Source organism: Zosterops lateralis (assembly GCF_965231275.1).
Source record: "Zosterops lateralis genome assembly, chromosome: 34".
Taxonomy (NCBI): Eukaryota; Metazoa; Chordata; class Aves; order Passeriformes; family Zosteropidae; genus Zosterops; species Zosterops lateralis.
The window spans coordinates 1,674,729-1,692,782 of NC_139794.1; the positions used below are offsets into that span (position 1 = coordinate 1,674,729).

At 53.0% G+C, this 18,054-nt stretch overlaps 1 protein-coding gene across 1 annotated transcript in view; it reads right to left on the reverse strand.

The window, feature by feature from the left end:
• Positions 1 to 749: 749 nt before the first annotated feature.
• The window catches only part of LOC310921430 (low affinity immunoglobulin gamma Fc region receptor III-like), a gene marked incomplete at both ends in the record, with an annotated part of 68,861 nt that continues 51,556 nt past the window's right edge, over positions 750 to 18,054 (reverse strand). Inside the window, 4 exon segments of the mRNA XM_083881559.1 lie at positions 750 to 859; positions 946 to 1,025; positions 1,114 to 1,135; positions 1,517 to 1,600. Of these exon segments, the coding sequence (XP_083737685.1) occupies positions 750 to 859; positions 946 to 1,025; positions 1,114 to 1,135; positions 1,517 to 1,600 (296 nt within the window).

Consider the following 18,054-nt stretch of genomic DNA (forward strand, 5'->3'; position numbering starts at 1 on the left):
AGACACTCCAGGAGAAGACAGGGTCAGACACAGGGCCACCTCATGCTCTACCTTTTAAGCCCTTGGACTACGAAGGGCCCTTCCCCTAAGTTGGACTTCTGGTCACTTGGTCACTCAGGAGCTGGGTTTGGCAGAGTGTCTCACTGTCCCCTGTGTGCCATGCCTGACAGACTGATTGACAGACAGGGCCCTGTCTCACCAAAAGCAAGGCCTGACTCACCCCAGCCACACACCGGTGTTCCAAAATGTCTCAAGACATCGAAATTTTTCTCTCTCTGACACCCCATCCTGTGCCTTGGCCTGATCCCAACTGCGCTGCGAAACGGGGAGGTGTCACAACCCCCACAGGTCCCTCGTGAAATCATCATGTGGGGAACACAACACAGGAGGGGTTTGAGACAGGGGAGAAGAGAATCCAGAGCCTCCTGAAGGCCGCTTTGGTCATCAGAGCAATGAAGGTCCAGGGTCCTGCCAGGTTCCTCTGGTGACGGAAATGTGCCAGGGGAAAGGTCCAGGGGCTTTCCCTGGAAATTGTTCCTTTTGTGACCCTTTGGATTTTGAACTTTGTTGCTGTTGCTGTTGGTTTTGTTCTCTCGTTGCTATTTGCAGGAAATTGTTCTTGTCTCAGCCCTTTGGAATCTTTGCCTTTTGTGCCACCACTGGCAGGGGAAGAGGCAGTTTTTAGAGGCAGCTCACACATGTGGGGGTGCCCATGGGTGAGGGCCCCTGTGCCCTCCAGCCCCCCAGTGTCACAGCAAATTGTCATAGATGTCACTGGGCTCCTGTGGGTGCCCATGGGGTCTTGGCAGCTCTGTGTAGGCTGCCTGGGGTTCCTGTGTGATGGTGACACAGGGAGGACCTGCAGGAGACACCAGTTGGGGGCTCCAAGGTGGAGAGTGACACCGGTGGGTGACGTGTCACTGTCCCCCCCACCACTGTACTCACACTGTGCCTGTTTGGCTCTGACGACGTGGGCATACAGAACCTCCCCCTCATCCAAGGGGGCTGGGGGCTCTGGGGGGGCCCTGTGGGGATAAAAGGGATGTGTGGCAGGGAATGGAGAGTTGTGGGATGGGGGTAAAAGGGAGGCCACAGCTGGAGACCTCCACTCACCTTTTCTGGTGCTTCCTGGAGGCTGCAGAGGAAAGAGGGGAGAGGTGATGGTGGGGTTTCCCTGGGGCCCTGACACCTCTCAGAATTCCTGAACTCCCATGGGACCCTCAATTCCCATGAGGGACCCCCAAGCATCCCTGAGGCCCCCAGAATTTATGAGCCTCCCAGGTGCCCCCAGCCAACTCAGCCTCAAGAACCCAAACCTCAGCAGGGAGAGAGAATGCCCAAATGCCCCCAGGACCCGTGAAAGAATCCCCAAAATCCCTGCAGGGCTCTCCAGCACCTCCGCAAACCCTACAGGACCCTCAGACAAGGTCACAGTTCTGGAGCTTTGGGTGCCGCCCTATGGTTCCAAAACTCTAGGGGGCTTCCCTGCAACCACTGTCCCCTCATTGTCACCCACCCAGGCGGTGCCACCAGTGCCAGCCCACAATGACAGCCACAAGGAGGACCAGGACCAAAAGGGACCCACCAACCCCTGCAGCCACTGCAAGAAACAGAGAGGGAAACATCAGGATCACCCATCACCACAGAAATCCTGTACTCCCTGGTGACCCTGAGTGACCCCACCTCTGTTCCAGTGTCCCTGCGGTGTCACCTCCAGGGCCAGCTTGGGGCTGAGTGCCTGGAACACGCGGTGCCCATCCTGTCCCAGCTGATTGGTGGCCACGCACTGGTAGGTGCCTGAATGTCCCACATCGACGTCCCTAAGCTCCAGGAGGGGACCCCAGGCCACCTCCTGCCCATTGTGCAGCCAGGTGAAGGTGACAGGGGCTGAGCCCACCTGCACTGAGCAGTGCAGGGTCACGGGGTCACCTGGGCACACCTGGTGTGACAGAGGACCAGGGGTGATGGTGGCATCGGCCACGGGCACTGCAGGGACAGAGACAGGGCTAAGGCCACAGGGAGGGGCTGGCACCCAAAAGAGGGAAATGAATGGGGGGATGAGGGTATCCTGGAGGATGCTGTGGGTGGGACCACCCCCACCCGGACAGTCCTGCTCACCCAGTGACATTCAGGGGGACACTCTTGACCACGCTGTCCCCATCGCTGACCTGGCAGTGATAGTGACCGCTGTCATTGTTCACAACGTGGCGCAGCTCCAGGCGGGGGCCAGTGCCCAACGGTGCCCCTGAGTCACCCCGGTGCCAGGTGAAGGACAGGGGACCTGTCCCTGCAGCCACCGTGCAGCTCAGCACTAGACGGTCACCCAGTGCCACCTGTCCCCCGGGGGGCTTTGCCACCAGGGACACCCCTGAGAGTGGAATCCCTGCAGGGGGACAGAGGTGGCATGGGGAAGCCAGGATTGTTGGGGGACATGGGAGGGAAAGGAGGGAGGATTGGAGGGGAGCACAGAGGACCCCAGTGAGCAGAAGTGGACCCTGGGAGGCGTGTTGGGACCTGGGACAAAGAAGAGACCCCATGGAAATATGGAGAGATCCAGGCAGGGATGAAGGACCACAAGAGAGACTGAGGAGACTCAGGGAATGATGTGGGGTTTAGAGAGGGCCCAGTGCACCCAGGGAGGGAAAGGGACCAGAGGGCACAGCAGGGACTTTGGAAGGGGTGCGGGATGCCAGCGTGGGATGGGGGGGATATAGAGAGGGATGAGGGATCTGGAGAGGGAACTGGGCAGTCATGGGGGAAGCCCACAGGGACATGGGAAATTTTGGGTGAGCCAGGGAGGGGTAAAGGGAGGGATGAAGGATGCAGGCAGTGGTGGGGAAACCCTTGGAGTATGTCAGGGTTCCCTGTCCCCATCCCTGCACTCACTGCGCACTGTCACTGTCACCAGCCCTGACTCCCTCCACTGTGGCGTTACAGCCCCCATCCAGCCTCTGCAGCGGTAGCGGCCACTGTGGTGCAGCTGCAGAGGGGACAGGGACAGCTCGGTCCCTTCCTGGGGCCCCCCCAGATCCTTCTCTTCATGGTAGAAGTGCACACTGGTGAGCGGTCTGTCCAGCCAGCTGCGGCAGCGCAGTGTCACCGTGTCCCCCTCCAGCAGTGCCCGTGCTGGCACCTGCAGCACCACCCAGTCTGGGGGACAGACAGGTCCTGTCACACCAGGGGCGTCTGGAGGGTTCTGATGGCACTGGGAGGTACCAGGGACCACCCATTAAAAGGAGGAGTCCCCTCACACTGGGATGCCCTGGGATGTCCCGGTGGCAGGGGTTGGGTTCTAGTCACACCCAGAGGTGACCCATGGAGCAGAGACCTCCCAGAGCCATCAGAGTCCCCACAGGTGGCAGGGTGGGGACACCCAAAACCCCCTCACCATTTAAGACTCTCACGGGGGGGCTGAGCCCGATGCCAGGTCTGTCACACCTGTAGGTGCCACTCTCGGTGACAACAAACTTATCCCGGAACTCATTCCCCCAGCGCCATCCATCCTTGTGCCAGATGGTGGCACCGGTGGTCCCCGAGCCCTGGCAGGTCAGTGTCACCCGGTCCCACTGCACCGCTGGTGTCCGGGGGGGCTCCACCAGGAGCTGGGTGGTCTGGGCACCTGTGGGTGACAGGGGACACCAGCCTGCCATGGCCACAGCGTGGGGCTGGGAACAGCAGGGCAGGGATATGACATCACCTGACGACTCATCAGCGAGGCCGAGGGTCTGGGCTGGAAGGGAGAAGGGACAGGGCTGGATGGGCGTGACACCGCAAGGACAGCAGCACCCAGGGCTCGGGCTGTGGCATTGTCCCCAAGCTTTCCCCGTGGGGACACTAAAATGGCACAGACCTCTCATGGCCTGGGACACCGTGGGTACCACAGGCTGAGGCTGGCCATGGGGACACTGTTGATTCCCCAGAAATGGGGGTGCCACGACCACCCCGTGCTGGCACAGGTCACCCCCACCAGCCCCATGGCCTCTGTCCCCATGGCCAACCTGCAGAGTGCTTGTCCCCTCGTCCCCTTGTCCCTGTATCCCAGTCCCCTTGTCCCTGTCACCATGGCTGCCCCAGCCCCATGATGCCTCCCCAAATCCCTGTTCCCATGTCATTGTCCATCCAGTAATAGGCCTCTCCTATCCCCAAAGCCACCCCATAACCTCGGTCACCTCTTGCACTGGCTCTACTGGCCTTGGGGACCTCAGGGGACCCCACAGCCTCCCTGTGCCCCCTCCCCACTGGTCTCTGCCGCACCAGGGCCCGTCCCTTGGGTGTCAGGCCCGTGCCCGGGGCACTCACCCCACAGGAGCAGCGCCACCTTCCTGGCCATCCCCGTGTCCCCAGCCATGTGGACTGGCTGTCACTCGCTGCTGTGGCCACCGGTCCCCTGGGTGGGGCTCTTTGGACAAAGAGGAAGGAAGCAAGGTCAGGTCTCGTCATCACATGTTGATGGCCCTTGGTGGGGGCAGGGTGGGGACAGGATGGGGGCAGGATGGGGACCTTGTGAGACACGGGGGTGATGGTGGGACAGAGTAGGGACCTGGTGTTGTCAGAATGTTGAGCTGAGGCAGTGCAGGGAGCCATGGATGGGAGTCCAGGGGAATTGAGGTGTCCAGGGGTATTTGGATTCTGAGGAGGAGGGGTCACTGGCATGGAGTCCCATGGAAATGTGGGTCCCAGGGGGTGGGAGTAGTCAGGGATGATTGTCCCAGAACAACGAGGCCTCCAGGGATTTGCGATCAAAGGATGGGGGCCAAGGGATAGGGATGCCAGGGGAAAGGGGGGCCCCATGAGAATGGGGATCCTGGGGGAATAATGGTTCCAGGGCAAAGCAGGTCCCAGGGGCTGGAATTACCAGGATGGGAATCTTTGGGAATGGAGATCTTGGGGAATGGCAGTCCTGGGATAGGGGCGCCAGGGAGCGGGACAGAAGGAATGGGAGTCCTATGATTGGGGCCCCACGGGAATGGGGATTCCAGGGATGGGCATGGGCTGGGTGAGACCATGGGTCACAGCTTCTTCCCTGGGTGCCTGGGAATTTGGGGTGACACAGAGCCCAGCGCTGCCCCCTGAGGTGCTGGTGGCCTGGTGATCACCTCAAGGGGATTCCAAGGGGCTCTGGATCTGTGTTCCACCACACCCAAGGAACTTCTTCCTCTCCTCATTTCCATTTCCTTCCTTTTTTCCCCTCCATTTCACAACCACCCAGTTCTTGCCTTGATTATCCTGGGGAGCACCTGAGCAGGGAACAGGTTGGGGGAACCCCAGGATGGGGTGAGGTGTCTGCAGGGGGGTTGGGAGGCTGTCGGGAATGGGGGTGTCTGGCTGTGCCCCCCCAACACTTTCACTTTCTCTCTCTTGCAACAGAAGGAAGAGGCTGTTTGTGCTGAGGGTCACATGTGGGGGTGAGTTCTGTCCTGGGGGGCACATCCAGGGGGGTTCTGTCCTGGAGGGATCCTGTCCCAGGGGAGACACACGCTGGCCAAGGGGGTCCTGTCCTGGGATATGGCATCTCTCTGGGAGGGCTCCAGACTACTCCATTCTTGCTGATCCCCTGCAGGATCTGAGCCAGCAAAAGCAGCTTGGGAATGGAGCTCCAGGGAGGAAGGAGCTCCCCAACTCCTCCTCCTTGAAGCCGGTGGCTATCCAAGTGTGGGGCCCAGCCATGGCCCAGGCCCACTGCACAGGGATGGGCATTGGCCAGCCCTGCTCTGGCCAGACCCAGCTGGCAGCCCGGACATGAGGGTCCCCCCAGACCCCCTTGGCTTTGATTCTGGCAGCTTTAGAGCTGCTGCAAAGGTGAGATTTCTGTGGTCGAAAAAGGCCTGGGTGTGGTTTGCTCAGCCCTGTGCAAGAAGCACAAAAGCCAATGGGAGCCAAGCAGTGGCTCTGTGAGGGCCTTTGATGGTTTTCAGAGCAGGGCTGGCTGGAAGCTCCCCCACCCTGCAGGGGCAGCTGTGAGGGAACCAGTCCGGAAATGCAGCAATTGATCATTTTGTCCCTGACAAAAGCAAGAGGCTGAGAGAGCCCCAGAAGTTCTGCAAATCCCACACCCATCTGCTCGACTACCTGACCTGGACCCTCCTCCTTGAACAAAACCTGCAGCCCTTTGGAACCTCCCGGAAAGAATATTTGGCTTCTGCATGTGGACACCAGAAGAGAGGGAAAAGTGTGGAATTATTGACCAGGGGCTCCACCCGTGGTTTTGGGGAAGTGGGGGGTCCCAGCAGGATCAGGGAGTGCCCAGGCAGAGGAATTCAGGGCAGGGGTGAGTGCATTTACCAGGGAAGCAGATCCTGGGGACACACGGCCATTTCCACGGATTCCTGTGCACTGTTCCAAGGATGGACAGAGAGCTTCTGGGAGCAGATGCCATGGGAAGTAAATCAAGTTTCAGAGTGGGAAGGAGAAAAGCCTATGGGCTGGGTTGCTGCCCAGCAGGCAGGGAACAATCCCATGGACCTGTTGGACACTAAAGGAGATTCCACACTCTGTGTTATCCACAACTACACGCTGCTGTGGGATCCACTAATGGGCTCCTAAAGGGAACCAAAAGGTCTCATTTCTCTGTGATTTTTTTGTGGTTTTATTGTGAATGTCTTGTTGGGAGCACAATGATTAAAAGGATTCCATCAACCAGACCATTTTATACATGGTTAATTTGATTTTTGCTGAGTTTTTTTTTTTTTTTTTTTTTTTTTTTTTCTTTCCTTGGGAAAAGAAATGGTTTGGGAAAAGATTTTTGCCTTTTTTTCATGGATGTATAGTATTTATCAACCAATTGGGCATCAGGGAATTCAACCAAATTTAGCCTGGCATTTACCATCATCAGGGCAAGGTTTTATCAGGAGCTCCCTTAAGTTTGGGCAGACCAGAGGTCAGAAGTCCCCATTGGGGACAGTGGGAATTCTCAGGGCCCCCCAGGACAGAGGTCCCCAGGATGTGCCACCTTTGGGACAGGAATCCCCAAAGATGTGGCACCCCCTGAACGAGGAACTCCCTGGGACAAGAGCCTGGGACAAGACTCAGGTGTCACCACAGCAGAGGAGCAATTTTCCCTCAGGGCAGGACCCCTCTGGATGTGCCCCCCAGGACAGAACCCAGTTCCTCACCTCAACATAAACAGCCTCTTCCTTCTGCTGCAGGAAAGAGAAAGTGAAAATCTTTCATTCCCCCACAGTCCCCCAACCACTGCCTGCAGCCCCCACCCCCCTTTTCCCCTTCCAGGGATCCCCCCACCGTTACCTGCTCAGGTGTTCCCTGGGATGGCTGAACCAGGAAATGGGGGGATGGGAAAACACCCAGGAGTGTGTGGGGCACAGACCCAGAGCCCCAACCCTGGGGTGCCCCCCTGGCCATGAGCAGCCTGTGGGGGCTGTGCTGGGCTCTGAGTCACCCCAAAGTCTGAGGCACCCAGGGAAGGATCTGTGACCCCTGGGCCCACCAAGCCACTGCTTATCCCTGGGACCTTCATTCCCCTGAGAACTCAACCATGGGACCCCCACTCCCTTGGTCTCTCCTCCCTGGGACCCCCATCCCAGACTCCCATTGCCCAGGACCACCATTGCCCTGATCCCATCCCATGGGCTGCTTCTTCCCCCAGAACCCCTCTTCTGAGGGGCAGAGTTAAGGCAGCACCCAGGGCCCCTGAGCTCGGGAAGTCCACAGTGACCTTGGCTGCGGGTCCTGGGGGTTGTGGGGAGAATTTGGAGGTCTTGGTTGGGCTCCAGGGGCATCCCTGGGTGGACTTTGAAAAACATTGGGGTGACCCTTGGAGCTCCAGGAGGGTTTGGGGAACCCTTGGAGGGCTGTGCAGGGATGTTGGTGTATCTTTCCAGGGTTCTGGGGGATTTTGGGTGCTGCCCCTCTGTGTTGGGCTTGGGCTTCTGGGGCTCAGAGGATCAGGGACACTGGGTGGAGTTGGGGGGACTGCAGAAGTTCTGGGGGGTTCAGGGTTTCCTGGAGTGTCCGGGGGGAATCAGTGGTCTGGTGGGGATTTTGGGCTCCTGGTGGGTTTTGGGGGTCATGTGGGTGGTTGGAGGTGCCAAGGTCTCAGGGAGGTTTAGGGGTTCCAGGGTCCCCATGGTCACCCCCTCCCCTTTTCCTTGCAGCCACCAGGAAGCCCCAGGACAGGTGAGTGGGCGGGCTTCAGATGGGACTCCCCTTTTCCCCTCCCCAGACACCCCTCAGATCCCCCTTATCCCTGCAGGACCCCCCTGGAGGAGGGGGCAGGGCTGGACCCTCACACTGCGGGCACTGAGTGGGCAGTGGGTGAGTGCAGGGGGGGACAGGGACACGTCACCCAGGGGTGTCACCCCCAAGCCAGGTCCCCACAACCGTTGTCATTCTCAGGGCCCCCCCTGGTTACCCTCTGGCCCTGCCCCACCTTGGGATCCTGTCAGGGTCCGCAAACATATGCGGGGAACCTGATGGTTCGTTTTGGAGATCTCAAAGCGCAAAAGACACAACAGGGGACAAACCAGTTTGCTTAAACAAAAAAAATGCACTTTTATTTAGTGCCCACAATGCGATAGTAGGGAGAGAAAATAGAGAATAGTGAGAAAGATAGAGAAAGAGGGGAAGGGGGATTATAGCTACCACGTGGAGAGTCGGAGGTCCTCAAGACGTAGAGATGCCCATAGACGCGATCTTCTCCAGTGGGGTGTACACAAAGGGTGCACGGGATCCGCAGAGTCTTTATAGGGTGGTCAGGAAAAGGACCAAGGCGAGTGGAATGGAGCCAAAGAGGGCACTGGGCCAGTGCAGGCACCTGCGTCAAAGTTGGGTGCTCAGGAACAAGCAGCAAGCTGTACCCTTCTAGCACGGTCAGTATAACCAGCTCAGTCCACTGTAATGAGCTGCTATTGTTCTTGCATTCCATTCTTGTGGAGATGCGTATCAGTCCTCGGCAGGTGCCCCACCTCAGCCAGGCCAGGGGCTCTCCCCAGTCTCTCCGGGGGTCTTGGTCTTCAACCATCGGAGACAGTTGTGAGGCATAACACATCCTCGGACAGACTCTGACACCACCCCGTGACTCACGACTGACGACGAAGGTGTTCTTCCATCAGCAGGTTCCGTAATCTCGTGAAGTCTTCAGGACTCATCCACATTGGCAGCATATCCCAGAAAAACAGAGACAATAGAGAGGGTGTAGAAGAGAGAGAGAGAGAGACAGAGACAGAGAGAGACAGAGACAGAGAGAAAGAAGGAAAAATACAGAAAGGGAATAGAAGCAAAAATGAAACAAAAATTAAAGAAATTGATTTAACAATTTTTAACAATTTTTTTCAAAATAATCAACATAAATCACCAAATAATTAATATAACAATTTTTCAAAATATTAACTCAAATTACTAAATAATTAATATAATACCATCAATTAAAATCAACAATTACAATTTTCAATCAAATACTTAATTTAAAACAATTTTCTTTCACAAAATTCTTTAAATTTTTAAAATGATAATAATTTCTAAACAAACAAAAACAAAAAAGAAAACAAAACAAAACAAACCTTAATTTTTAATTAACATGACTAAGACAAAGCAACATTAATCAAATCAAACTGCTGTTACAGGCTTAACTTTCGCTGTCTGGGTAGTGCATTTTACGTCAATAACTTTAGGAGTGTCTTTTGCAAAAGGGATGTTAACTAAAACAAGGCCAATCAAAACCAAAATCAAAAGGAGGACGTAGCTGGGACTTTATAAGAAAAGTCACATCCTGTAATTGTGGTAAAATCACAAACACAAAAATTTGAGTGATTTTTAGTATCTACTATTGCATTTTCTACAACTACAACATCTCAGACAGTCCTAAAGCATGCACACCCATTGCCTATATACACGAGCACTGTTCCAGGAGCTTCGTTAGGATGTACTTCAAAATGACAAATATTTTGCTCAGTGTCCAAACAAATGTCCTGAGCTATGATTGCATTACTTTCACAAATGAAACCTTGCTGCTCCCTAACAACACAAGATTCTAAATTGACAGTTTGCCATTTCTCACCAGTTTGACGGGCCCATTCTCTATGCTCGGAAGGATAGAGAATAGCTCCATCATGGTTTATACCTAATGCAAAGATAGGGAATATCAAATGTACTGAAGCATTACCTATTGTTAACACAAAGGCTGTAACTGTGTTAGTATTGGGGTTGTAGGTAAAGTTCACTAATTTCCACCAGGATTGGAATTCTCTTTGAAAAGAATTTGCATTGTCCCAAATTATTTTCCAAATTTCAGTAGGAAGAATTCCTTCTTCTTCTTGCCTTATAATTGAGGCAACAACCATCTGCATCCAAAGCTGTGCCTGGATGCAGCTTAAGGGCTAAAGAAACATGGTTTTGTGTAGCACCAGGTGTATCAATTACCAATTTGCTATCATTCACATTTATCTTTTCCCAATTTGGTAATATGTTTAATAGCAATCACTGAAGTGTCCTCAAAGCCAATAAGGACAATTATAATAATTGTTATAATTTGGTCAAATCTTTGATTGTGGCAACCAATTTGTTCATTAATATTTCTGAATCAATGCTATTTAAAATTTCTGTTTAAAATATTTATCATGGTTTATACAGCCTTCATGTCCCTCGGAGTTCTCCTGTGGAAAGTAAGCACAACAGAATCTGCCACGAGGAGGCAGGAGGTTAGAATGATGAAAATTGCCCATCCTGTATTTATTCGATGCTCTTTCCCTAGAGCATCAAAGGCTGCCCATGTATATTTATTCAGAGGGGTTTTCTGCACTAGTGGTACTTCCCCTACAGTAGGGAGGTCCACCAAAACAGACTGTCCAGGGTGACGTGCTGGATTGTTGGAATCACTTGGTCCCCATAGTGAGGGAATTATGCTTGAAGCTGTCAGGCAAAAGGCAGAAGGATCAGTAAACCAAGGATTTGCTGGCTGTTCGGGGGAAAAGGGAGGGGTAATGGCTGAGGCAGGTTTGTCTTGGATGCTATCCAAGTTTTCTGCTTCTTGTAGTGCTAGATTTTTCACAGCTCCTTCAGTTATTGAGAAGATGTTACAATAATGTTCAATCTGAGCAGACCACTGTCTTACTGAGGTCCTCTCAGCCACCCCGGCAGGTGGGGGGGTCCCAGTAGTGACTGACTTAACCTTGAAGGGGCCTCTCAAAACAATTGGTTGTTGTTGTGCAATTTTCTCCACTTCTATGAGAGCTAAGCTAACCACAAACAAGCCTTTTTCCCAGGTAGTGTACCTCTTTTCAGCATCTTTAAAGCCACAAGAGCAAGAGCTGACAGATCTGATTGGGCCTTCAGGACCCCTTTGCCATATATACAATGACAATCCTGAGGTGGCAAATCCCCATTCTATGTGAAAAGGATCTGTAGGATGAATAGGGCCAAGGGCTTGGTGAGCAGCTGCTTCAAAAAGCAGCAATTTTATTTTAACCAATTTATCATAAGGCAATTTGTCCATTACTTCTCGAGGTAGTCCCCTTTTCAGCCCTAGCAACCACAACTGCTGCTGGTTAGGGATTTGTCTTTCCTTTTCTGGTTTTTCATTAGGAGAAGCAATGTGCCTGACTTCTCTGGGTTTTTCGGGTTTGTCCTCTGAGTGCTTCACTGGTCCATATTTTCCACTGTTATGACTGCTGTTAGATTGTGTGCTAGGAGTAGCAAAAGGCGAGAAGTCAGTGGAGTCAGTGGAACCAGTTTGATCACTTGTGTGTCCAAGAAATCTTTCAAGCCTGTCTACCGGAGTGATAGACGCTATTGTTTTTTGAAGAAGAATTGCTGTTGGTTTAAGAGATTCTGGCAAACCTCGAATTAGAGGGGTCATTATTTCAGGTTTGACAGGTAGTTGCATGGGTGATTCATAGCCATAAATCAATTTTCTTTCATGTATCATTTGCAAGCATGCAGCTTTGTGTATGTTTTCCAGGAGTTGGTCCGGGGTGCTGACTATTGCCAGAGGGTCGCCCCTTTCAAGGGGGCTTAGTCCCCCTGCCCAGTAAGCTGCACGCTGTGTCAGGGACCATGGGGCACGTGTATTCCCTGTTGTTAAGAAAACTCCATGTCCCCAATAGCCACTTACTTCTTGTTCACTTAATTTAATTTGGTCACCACCAGTAAGTGAAACTCTAAAGACATATTTCGTCTCTGATTCGCTAGAAAGTCGGGAGTATTCTTTCTTTAATTTAGCTAATTCAGTGGCTGTGTTGGGTGTTTGTTTGGTGGTTATATGGGGGTCATGAACCTCTGCATTTATATAACTAAATTCTGTTTTGACAAGAGGTCTCAAATTGGAGCAACAGAGTTCCCCACAATTTTGCATGTGTACTAATTCTTTCTGAGGGTATATCTGTTTAATGCTGTATGTCTCCTTTCCTCCTGTTTCCTTTGGTGAATCTACAAGTTTTGAATTTTTGCTCCGCTCTTCTGCAAGGGAAATCTCCAGCAAATATTTCTGATTTCTTTCCTGTTCTAATTGTTTTTGCAAAGCTTCTACCAAATCTTGCAGGGATTCTATTACTTCTCCCTCTCGATTTCTTTCCTGTTCCAATTGTTTTTGCAGGGATTCTATTTCTGCTCTCTCTTCACTTACCCGTTTAAAATGGGTTTCTATGGCTGCCGAAAGGCAGGCCCCCAAAACTGAGCAAAGAATGGTTTTATTTCTGCCCAGTTTATACTTAGCATCATGTTGCAAAGAATATATTCTATCTACAATGTTTTCACACTTAAACCAATTATCTTGTGCCCACTCTTCTCCGGCTGGAGAAGGTCTAGCACCATGCTTTGTTAGCAAAGCAAAAAGAATATCCTTATCTTTTGTACTAGAATTTTCACTCATTTTTTGTGAAGGGACAAAAACCACTCTCAGGGAGGTATTCTTAAAGTTACAAACAATGGCACAGCTAATACTGTGTTTCCCTTTGCTTCCCTGGAATGGGAGAGGAGACCCAGCTGCTTGGGAGGCACTTCTTCACAAAAAACGCCTGTTGTCTCCTCAACTACACCAAGCAGCTTAAAACACAGAGTCCCATCTTTTGCACAGTGAGATCGTTTCTGAAATATCCTGATGACAGGGAGTGCTTATTCGCCTGGGTGTATACAGTTAGCGGGAATTTTCCCTCGCCCCCCTTGCTTTCTAACAGCGCTCACCGAAGTGGCGTGCTAGGTACGGCTGAGACGAGGGTCCTTCCCCTTCTACAAACTATATAAAACCCGCAACTCCACAGTCTATCAAGATCCTGTCCGTGACGCCAATTTAATGTCAGGGTCCGCAAACATATGCGGGGAACCTGATGGTTCGTTTTGGAGATCTCAAAGCGCAAAAGACACAACAGGGGACAAACCAGTTTGCTTAAACAAAAAAAATGCACTTTTATTTAGTGCCCACAATGCGATAGTAGGGAGAGAAAATAGAGAATAGTGAGAAAGATAGAGAAAGAGGGGAAGGGGGATTATAGCTACCACGTGGAGAGTCGGAGGTCCTCAAGACGTAGAGATGCCCATAGACGCGATCTTCTCCAGTGGGGTGTACACAAAGGGTGCACGGGATCCGCAGAGTCTTTATAGGGTGGTCAGGAAAAGGACCAAGGCGAGTGGAATGGAGCCAAAGAGGGCACTGGGCCAGTGCAGGCACCTGCGTCAAAGTTGGGTGCTCAGGAACAAGCAGCAAGCTGTGCCCTTCTAGCACGGTCAGTATAACCAGCTCAGTCCACTGTAATGAGCTGCTATTGTTCTTGCATTCCATTCTTGTGGAGATGCGTATCAGTCCTCGGCAGGTGCCCCACCTCAGCCAGGCCAGGGGCTCTCCCCAGTCTCTCCGGGGGTCTTGGTCTTCAACCATCGGAGACAGTTGTGAGGCATAACACATCCTCGGACAGACTCTGACAGATCCACAAGTGGATCACACGGAGCTGCTGGGACCCCATGAGGCACAGCAGGACTCTCATGACAGCTTTGAGAGTGTGCTGTGACACTGGGGGACACTGACAGCAGTGGGGGAATCGATTCCTCTCTGAGGTCCCTTCTTCATCTTCACAGCACCCCATGGGGCTTCTCATTCACTTTCTCAGTGCCTGGCAGGCACGCAAACCTTTTCCCTCTTGTACCCAAAATTCAGCTTTTTGATTAAACTGGAAAAAATGAAAAAATGCTTGGGTTTGTGTGTTTTTTTTTTTTTTTTTTTTTTTTTTTTTTTTTTTTTTTTTTTTTTTTTTTTTTTTTTGTTCAGCTCAGTCTGTTCATTTTGGGAAGAAGGAGGATCCTGGTCAGGTTGTTGAGCACAGGTTGTTGATGTGTATGGGATTTGTGATAGTTCTGGGACTATCTCAGTCCCTTGCTGAGAGGGACAAAATTATCAGTTGCTGTATTTTCAGACTGGTTCACACACAGGTGCTCCTGCAGGGGTGTTCCCACCCTGCTGTCGCAGCCCGGTGGTCGTCTGGGTGCCACGACCTTCCCTCAGTGAAGCATCTTTAGAGAGATATCCTTTTAGCTAAGGAGCATAGGAACACCAGCACGATCAGCTTACGTGTGAGCGTTGCCAAGGCAAGAGAGCTAAGTAGCTCCAGTGATCAACTCAACGGAGCAAGCTGCTAGGGCAGCCTAGCCAGGCAGCTCCCTTCAGGCAGCACAGGAAGAGAGAACAGGAGACAGTCTTCTGCTTTCCTAGAGCTTCCTTTATTCCCTGGAGCAGACGACTGAAAGACCCCTATGTTCTAGGGTATCAGGGTTTATAGGGAGTCAGGCAAGCAACGTTTGCTGCTCGGGCCAATAGGTGAAGGAATTAGGGAAACAGCCAATTTTAGGGAAAAGGATCCAATGGAGAAAAGGATCAAAAATCAACAAATGAGGAAACAGAAAAAGCAGGAACTAGAGTGCTCATTGGGACTGTGATATTTTTACTCACAATGAGCAGAGTGTGTCTCCCAGGGAGACCTCTGGGGAGAAGATCTGTTTCATCACACACTGCACTCTCTCCACTGGAGAGTAGACTTCCCTGTGGGGAAGTTTAGGGGCCACCACACCCAGCCCTGCTATGAAAACCATCCAAGGCCCTCACAGAGCCACTGCTTGGGCTGCCATTGGCTTTTGTGCTTCTTGCACAGGGCTGAGCAAACCACAGCCAGGCGTTTTTTTGCCCACAAATTTCTCACCTTTGCCCCAGCTCTAAAGCTGCCAGAATCAAAGCCAAGGGGGCAGGGGGGACTCTCATGTCCTGGCTGCCAGCTGGGTCTGGCCAGAGCAGGGCTGGCCAATGCCCATCCCTGTGCATGGGGCTGGGCCATGGCTGGGCCCCACACTTGGATGGCCACTGGCTTCAAGGAGGAGGAGTTGGGGAGCTCCTTCTGCCTGGGGCTCCATTCCCAAGCTGCTCTTTCCGGCTCAGATGCTGCAGGGGATGAGCAAGAATGGAGAAGTCTGAAACAAGTTTTCTCCCAAAATACCAGAAACCCAGTGTCCAATCCCTCAGGACAGAAACCCAATGGGGGATAATGGGGATTAGGAAAGAGCAGGAAAAAGCCCCCAACAGCTTCAGTCACTACAGATTTGGGGTGTCTCAGCCTCACAGCTGCAATTTGGAGCCGAATCAGCCTTTTTTCCAAAGGGAAAAATCTGTAGTTTTCCATTGCAGTGCTGGGGCAGAGGGGGCAGGACGGTCATTGGATGTTGTGGACAGAGCGGAGACGTCTGGGAGTGTCCTGAGCATTTCAGCTGGAGCGTCTTTTCTGTCCCCTGGTTCACAGCTCTGAGACCCTTCAAGGGATGGAGATTTGGGGTCGTTCTGGGAAGTTGTGGGGGTGTCTGAGCCCTCCCCAGCTGACACCAACCTCCTGTAACCCCCCCACTGTAAACCCTCGGGGGATCTCACCTGCAGCAGGGTCTTTTGGGGCTGTGTAATCCCAGGCCAGGGACTGAGCTGTGGAATTGCCTCTGTCTCCACAGCAGCTCTGCCAAAGCCCAGTGATGCCCTTTGGGCTCCCTGAAATCCCCGCTCTGAAATCCACCTGCAGCCCCTCGTGCCCCTCCTTCCTCCCTGTGCTCGCTGTCAGCAGGGTTGTTCCTCTCCCAGCCTCGGGCGCCTCTCAGCTGCTGCAATTCCAGCTCTGCCATCCCTTGGATTTGTCCTTTCCATGTTTGGGCTCTTCCAGCCCCTCTCTGCTGCCCAGGATATTCCAGGAGGGAGGGAGGGAAGGAGGGAAGGAGGGAAGGAGGGAAGGAGGGAAGGAGTGAGGGAGGGAAGGAGGGAAGGAGGGAAGGAGTGAGGGAGGGAAGGAGGGAAGGAGGGAAGGAGGGAAGGAGGGAAGGAGGGAAGGAGGGAAGGAGGGAAGGAGGGAAGGAAGGAAGGAAGGAAGGAAGGAAGGAAGGAAGGAAGGAAGGAAGGAAGGAAGGAAGGAAGGAAGGAAGGAAGGAAGGAAGGAAGGAAGGAAGGAAGGAAGGAAGGAAGGAAGGAAGGAAGGAAGGAAGGAAGGAAGGAAGGAAGGAAGGAAGGAAGGAAGGAAGGAAGGAAGGAAGGAAGGGGTTGTTCCTTCTGCAAGCTCAGGCAGGCAGTGGCTGATCTCAGCACTGCCAGCAGCACCTTCTTAGCAGAGACGTTCCTGTGGGTGATTTTCTTGTTCCCTTGGGTGGGAGGGAAGAGGGATGAGGACCCTCATTGTGGCTCTGCACACTGGGCTGGGCTGGTGCCAGCTAGGGGGACCACCAGGAATACTTGGAAGCTGAGGGAGGTGGATGCATTGGGAGGTGTGGGGTGTTGATGCATGGGTTTCATGGGACATGGGTGTGTGGGGGCGGTGGGACAGGGAGATGTGGGAGATGTGGGATATGGGTGCCTGAGAGTTACTGGACAGGGATACAGGACAGCTGGGGAGAGGAGGGCTGTGAAAGCCCCTCCCCTGAAGGCCCTTGTGGTGGCTGCTGTCCATGACCTCGAGCACCACTTGGGGCTGGTGGGGCTGTTCTCCTCATCCTGGTCCCGTCTGGTGCCTTTGTAGATCTGGAGGAAGGAGCCCTGGCCCAGGCTCCCCCTGGGGCTGAGACGGGAATGCTGCTGGGGGGTCCCTGTTCCCCTGTCCCACCCCATCCATGGCCCCAGCCCCTTGTCCCCGTGTCAGGCTGTGGGGATTGATCTTGTGGAACATCCTCTGAGGGAGGCTGTGGTGCTGGGGGACAGGAGGGACCCAGGGGGATAGGGGACACTGTTGTGCATGAGAGGGGAGCAGGGCAGAGTGACCAAACTGGTGACCTCAAAGCCCTCCTGTGATGTCACAGCCTGCTCTATGATGTAAGAGTCTCCTTATGATGTCACACTGCTACCCCGTGATGTCATAACCCACCTTATGAGGTCACACACCTACCCTATGATGTCACTGCTTGCTCTGTGATATCATACACAGCTGCCCTTTGATGTCACAAACCACTCTGCATATGATGTCACAATCTGCTTGGTAATGACATATGCTGCTCTGTGATGTCGTAACCTGTGCTGTGATGTCCCACCCTTCTCTGTGGTTTCAAAACCTACTCTGTGTTGGCACACATTTCCCTTCCATTCTATCAGTCTGCTGCAGGAATCCTTGGAACTGATAATCTCAGGAGAGGGGATTTCAGGGAGCCCAAAGGACATCACTGAGCTCTGGCAGAGCTGCTGTGGAGACAGAGGGAATTCCACAGCTCAGTCTGTGGCCTGGGGACTCCCAGGACCCTTCTGCTGTGAGGCTGCTCAGGGTGCAAGAACAACTTCTCTTGGGAAAGGCAGACATACCCTGAGATTTTGGCTTGGGGGTGAGGCCCTGGGCTCGGCTCTTCTCTCTCTCTTGCTCCTGGCACTGGAGGTGGGACAGTGCTGCTGTTGCTCTGGGGACAATTTGGTGCCACTGCAGAGTTCCACCCTTCGCTGCTTCTTCTACCACGAGTGAGGCTTTGCTCATAAGAGCAGCCCTTGAACTGGGACCTTTTCAACTCCTGATCTCACTGGAAAGGACCCTCACCATACACTCAGGTGCCTCAGGGGAGAACCTGGCACCCAGAGCCCCTCAGAGCCCTTCCCAGAGGGTGCATCTCCTGGATGCATGT